Source organism: Lacerta agilis, chromosome 10, assembly GCF_009819535.1.
Source record: "Lacerta agilis isolate rLacAgi1 chromosome 10, rLacAgi1.pri, whole genome shotgun sequence".
NCBI classification, from domain to species: Eukaryota; Metazoa; Chordata; class Lepidosauria; order Squamata; family Lacertidae; genus Lacerta; species Lacerta agilis.
In genome coordinates this window covers 64,762,508-64,768,507 of record NC_046321.1, presented here as the reverse complement: position 1 = coordinate 64,768,507, position 6,000 = coordinate 64,762,508, and the positions used below count along the sequence as shown (strand labels likewise).

General features: G+C 45.4%; 1 protein-coding gene across 1 annotated transcript in view; it reads left to right on the top strand.

Annotated features, from left to right (window-relative positions):
- Window positions 1-725: 725 nt before the first annotated feature.
- PMPCB (peptidase, mitochondrial processing subunit beta) overlaps window positions 726-6,000 on the top strand; it is an 11,507-nt gene continuing 6,232 nt past the window's right edge. The window contains exons 1-4 of the mRNA XM_033161549.1: window positions 726-883; window positions 2,490-2,630; window positions 3,722-3,808; window positions 5,674-5,803. Coding sequence (XP_033017440.1) covers window positions 791-883; window positions 2,490-2,630; window positions 3,722-3,808; window positions 5,674-5,803 — 451 coding nt within the window. The 5' untranslated portion in view covers window positions 726-790. The remainder of the gene's footprint in view (window positions 884-2,489; window positions 2,631-3,721; window positions 3,809-5,673; window positions 5,804-6,000) is intronic.

Genomic DNA, 6,000 nt, shown 5'->3' with positions numbered 1-6,000 from the left:
CCTGGAATACTGTGTCCAATTTTGGGCAGCAGAATTTAAGGATACTGACAAGCTGGAACATGTACAGAGGAGGGCAACCAAGATGATAAAGGGTCTGAAAACCAAGCCTTATGGGGAACAGTTGAAGGAGCTGGGTATGTTTAGCCTGGAAAAGAGGAGATTGAAAGGAGGTATGATAGCCATTTAAAAATATCTCAAGGAATGTTCACATGAAATATGGGCAAGTTTGTTTTCTCTTGAGGGTAGGACTCGAACCAATGGCTTCAAGTTACCAGAAAGGAGATTCTGACTAAACATCAGGAAAAAACTTTCTGACAATAAGAGCTGTTACACAGTGGACGGATCTCTCTCTCTCTCTCTCTCTCTCTGTGTGTGTGTGTGGGAGGGTTGTAGGCTCTCCTTCCTTGGAGGTTTTTTAGCAGGGACTGGATTGATGCTTTAGCTGGGATTCCTACATGGCAGGGGGTTGGGCTAGATGACCCTGGGGGGTCCCTTCCAACTCTTTTAAGATTTTACGATCCTGCCTCCTGAGGCGGTCGCCTCGCATTGCCTCAAGGGTGAGCCGGCCCTGGTCGGCGGGGGATTATTTGACCTCATTTTGAAAAATCAAGGAAAGGTGTTTGAAAGAGCGCGAAAAAGGAACGTAAGTACGAGGAGCGCTTCTGCTCCGGCAACGTTTACCCGGCGCGCATCTCCTCCACAACGACCCCTCCCCCGCGCTTCCTCCCCTTATGACTCTCTATTCCGGAAATGCTCCCGGCTCCGCCGACCGCTCGGCCACGGCAGTAAAATGGCGGCGGCCGCGGGTCGGCTGGCGGGCGGGCGTCTCCTGTGGGCCTGCCCGGGCCTCCTCCTTTCGCGGACCTCAGCCTTAGGGAAACGGGTGAGTGACCGAATCTCCGCCGGACAATGGCTGCCGAGCCTTCGGGCCTCTGAGGCAACTGTTGCCGGAACGAGAGGCGCTCTCGCCTGTCGTGGTCGCCGCGCACTGCATGCTGGGGCGCGTAGTTTCCTGGCGGTCAGGCTTCTGATGGTACTGTATTTGCTCCGCGCTGATGGAGTTAGTAGCGCGCCGCCTGATGGGAATTGTAGTCCGTGCTGTCGATGTAAGTTTCGCTGAGGGCATTGGGTTGTCGCCTGATAGCTCTTAACTCTTCACAAGGTGTTGTGAGCAGGGCTGCCCTGAGCAAGGACAAAAATTGGCTGCCCTTCCCCACTCCGATATTTATTATTTTTCACCATTATGTATTCCTTTTGGTGCAGTGGCTTTTTAATGTATCTGCTCTGTATGTACCCCTACAAGTATAGGTTGTTGTTGTTTTGCCTTGTGCTGGGGTCAACAGACCACGCCGTGGTAAAACCTGCGCTGTTGTGAGGAGGGATGCCCCCCACTCCATGAATGGATACTGACCCTCATCCAGCTCCTCCTAGTTCTTTCTGCGTTGTCAGTGTCCAGCGGTGGTGGTCAGGAGGTAGCTTGGTCAAGAGGGAAAGATGCTTCGCAGCAGCAGTCGACATTCTTCACCTTTTCCAACGTGAATGCAAAATAGAAAATTCAGTAGCACCTTAGAGACCAGCTGAGTTTGTTCTTGGTATGAGCTTTCGTGTGCATGCACACTTCTTCAGAAACACTGAAACAGTTTATCTGAAGAAGTGTATCTGAAGAAGTGTGCATGCACACGAAAGCTCATACCAAGAACAAACTCAGCTGGTCTCTAAGGTGCTACTGGAAAGAATTTTCTATTTTGTTTCGACTATGGCAGACCAGCACGGCTACCCACCTGTAACTGCAACGTGAATGCCTTATTTAAAGGGTAATTCTGGGGAAAGGAGCTAGGTCTTCCTATTGAGTGTGGCCTTCATGTCGAAGCCTAGTTTCAGTATCAGAATGTGCCCCAAAACACACCAAAGCAACAGTGAATATTGTATCTCACAACACATTACTCTCATCACTCAGTAACCATATGTCCTTTGTTTGTGACGGACAATGAAAAGGGGGGTTTACACGAACACTCTTGTGCATTAAATTTTAAGGTCATGGGCTGGCTCTTTCTTCTGCTACTGATGTGCCTTCTGGCTGTACTTCCAGCGACTGTGAGAAGGGGCCATATGTAGCCACATGCATAGAGCTATTTCATATGGGGGCTCTGAATTCTTCCAAAGCTGTGTGCATTGGTAATAGGTGGCAAGCAGAGAAGCCAGCCCACACAATCTGGTGGCTCCCTTTTGCATTCTTTTAACATTTGAGAGGGTTATCTCAACAACCCTAAAGTGAGGGCTCCACATAGGTTTGCTTCCCAGTATGTCTCTCTGTAGATAGAAAATACTGAACAAAGCTTTGGGGACCACTTATTATCTTAGTAAACTCTCATAGAACAGTAACTGGAACTCTGTTTGCTCTCACATAATTTTATAAATGTACTTTACTTCCTTGTAAGTGAAGATAAGCATTTGTATCGTACTCCTCACTGGCCACTTTTTCCCAATAGTCTGTACATCTTGGGAGAAGCAGATTCAGAGCTACCAAGGCAGTATCCCAAATTGCCCTAAATGTTCCTGAGACGAAGGTATCTTCTCTAGATAACGGCTTGAGGGTAGCATCTGAAGATTCTGGGATTTCAACATGCACAGTAAGTAACAGTTGTGAGTGAAATACTCCCCTGGTCTTCTAAATCTTCGCCTTTTCAAATATTGGTAAGTTGGTTTTGAAAATAACAATATTAGCATCCTCACTGAAGGAAAATTTAAATGCTAAGTCTTCTTAGTAAATATTTATGATGCTGCTTTAAGGATACACTTTACTTATGCAGGAGATTTTATTGTAAACTTTTCTGGCTTGTAGAATAGTTGTTTATATTGAGGCCTAATGGCTTTGATTGCTGCATCAGCAGGGAAACTGTTCTCATGGGAAATAGCAGCCGTTGTCAGCGGTGCTGGTATTCTGATGTTGGAAATTGATCCAAGATACCAAAGTGGATCAGTGGGGTGGATCCACTATGCACCAGCAATGTGATAATACATTGATAATTATCAGGTGGTGATTTTCTGGTGCAAAGTGGTTGCAATGGCAGCACTCCTGAGTCCGGGTTGCTTTTGCATTATCCTAATGCAGCCTTAATTGCTAAACAGAACCAATGCCTCTTCCACACATCAGAGGTGCAACGTGTGTTGCTGGTGGACTAGGCATCTGGTGTGGAGGTGCATACTGGGGGGGGGGGCTTCCTTGGGAACTTTCCTGCCTTCTTCTTCCTCTCTCCTTGGGTAGTGGTGGTGGTGGCAATGTTGCTCCTCCCCTCCCTCCCTCTCAGCCATGCTGGGAGGCACACTGGTAGGCACCCAGACTGGGAGACCTTGGGGCTGCCCTCGTGTGCCCCACAGTTGCCTGCTGGCCATGTTCCCCCCACCACTGGCGAGGCCAGTGCCAGGAGTGCCGACTGGAGGCGCTGTTGCAGCAACCCTGGCTCAGACTCTTTTGCAGCCTCCTCCTCCCCCTCTGTGGGAGCAGACTCTTCCTCCCTGGCCTGGGCCTCAGCCATTGCTCCCATCAGCTCCCACTGCTTCCTGTGCCCCTCCGCCTCCATGCTGACTATCTTGCAGTCTGGGCAGGCTGTTGCCTCTCAACCAGCCCCTTTGAGAGATATGAGCACTCTGCCTCCACAGAATATTGAATCTCAGCCTGTGTTTTATTGGTTGGTAAGACTAATGATTTGTTTTGAATGAGGTGGGACTTTGGATCGACGCTGGAAGCAGATATGAAAATGAGAAAAACAACGGAACAGCTCACTTCCTGGAGCATATGGCTTTTAAGGCAAGTTCTCAAAGTAACTTCCCCATGCTGTTTTTTCCAATTAAATATTAATTTGTGTTCATCTTTAATTCACTAGCAGACCTTATGCCTAGCTTCAGATTGGAAAACTAAAAAGCAGTGTCAAAGCACGTAAGCAATCTAGATCTTGTTCCAATAATGGCAGCTGTGGGGAAATAACCTTGGCCCAAGTATTTAATGCTTAATGGTTTTGAAAGTAGCCACCAAGGTTAAAGGACGGGTAGTCACTTTACAGCTTGTCAGCCGGATGAAGCTGATAAAGTTCTTTTATTGTTCCTCGGAAGGATATCTCCCATTTGTATTGTATGTTGTGGCCTGTGAAATTTGCTGACTGCGCAACCATCATAATCTCTAGGAAGACCTTGCCCCTTGCATTACAGGGTGCTGCATCATGCGTAGCGGGTGCTCCATTCTGGTGAGGTATGCAACTCCATCATGACATGCTATACTTGCAGAAAGCTTTTAAGAGCATGTGACGCAGTGGTTCCACACAACAGTTGTGGCAAAAGCATGGAGATCTATCAGCATTAAGGGGGCATGCTGGGCTTTACCAGGGGATTGAGCTGTCTGCACTCTGAAAGCTTGCCTGCAAATCATACAAGACAACCACACAAGACTTCAGATCACACTTATTTTTTTAATTCAAGAACTATTTCTGTTTGCTCCATCTAGAGGTTGTGAAACTCGAAGGTTGTTGAGTATATTTCTGGCCATCTTTGTTGTTTGGGGAGTGAGCCATACAAACTGGGTTATTTTAATCAAATAAGAGCTTATGGACCAGATGACTTGAGACAATTTTTGATCTTTCTTAAGAAAACAGGGCTTTAAAAAATATTGAGAGTGATAGGTCAAGTAGTACAGGAATTAGTTTTGATACGTTATTTCTTAAATTTTGGGTGACTTCTGAGATTCCAACAACATAACAGAAGTGTAGCCTTGCAATTTTTTATCCACTTACCTGAAAGTAAGTTTTGTTGAACTTGGTGGGACTAACCTATGAGTAGACATGTAAAAGATTGTGTTGTGTGTTCCATTACGATAGTCCCTGGGGATATACATTTTTGCTCATTTAGACCTGGGGGACTGTACCTACCTATTTTAGATGCAGATAATCATTTTGTCCTCAAATTTGTTAGCTAACTGCTATACCATTTTTAGCCTGCTCTGTATTTAATGCACAAGGCGGGTAATGCTTTGTTTAAAATTATGAGACCTATAATAGTAAGTAAACTAACCTGGGCCCCATCCAACAAAGGCTAGTTGAAATCATATCACATACAGTTTCCAATAAAAAAAGCCTAAGGCTTTGGTATCTCGGGGAAGAGGTCTCCATAAACCATTTGGGGACTTACCAGAAAAAATGACTTTTGAGCCCTTTTTCTTAGGGGACTTTGGCTCCTTCATGATGTCATGTAAAACCACACAGTAACCAGGACCCAAGCAACTAGAGTTTCTGCTTACCGGTAATAATATTGGGCACACACATATGTGGCTGTCCACAGTGTGTGCTGGGACAGTGTTTCAGGTGACTGCAGTATTTTTCCTGATGTCTAAAACCATTCTTTGATCAAATTCAACTCATAGACCAAACACTATGTGAGGCAGGTGCCTTATATACCTGCCCTGGTTATTGTTGACAAACTGGAAATAGATAATCCAGTAGACATCCAAGACAGACTTGCTAGACTAGATCAATTTGGGGTCCCTGATGTAGGATAACTACATTGTTTATTTCTGATAAGGAAATACAATGCGTCATTTCACAGTTATCTCCTCCTTTTCCACCGAGGTAGTCTTACTCTTTTATTTCTTATCTAGAGCTTGAATAATATCTATCTAAATTGCAGGGGACAAAAAAAAGGTCGCAGTTGGATCTGGAACTGGAGATTGAAAACATGGGAGCTCACCTTAATGCTTATACATCAAGAGAACAAACTGTATATTATGCAAAGGCTTTCTCAAAAGACCTGCCAAGAGGTAATTGTGAATTTGGGAACATTTGGGAATTTAGATTTTAACTCCTAAAGGAACTGATCTTGAAAGTAGATTAACTGGCCGTTCAGCATCTGCAAAAACACCAAGATGGGGGCCCTGTGTGCTGGGCTTGTTTATTTATGCCTTTCTATGTCATACTCTTCATACTGTTTTAAAATTGAGGCCTGACTGTAGTAAAC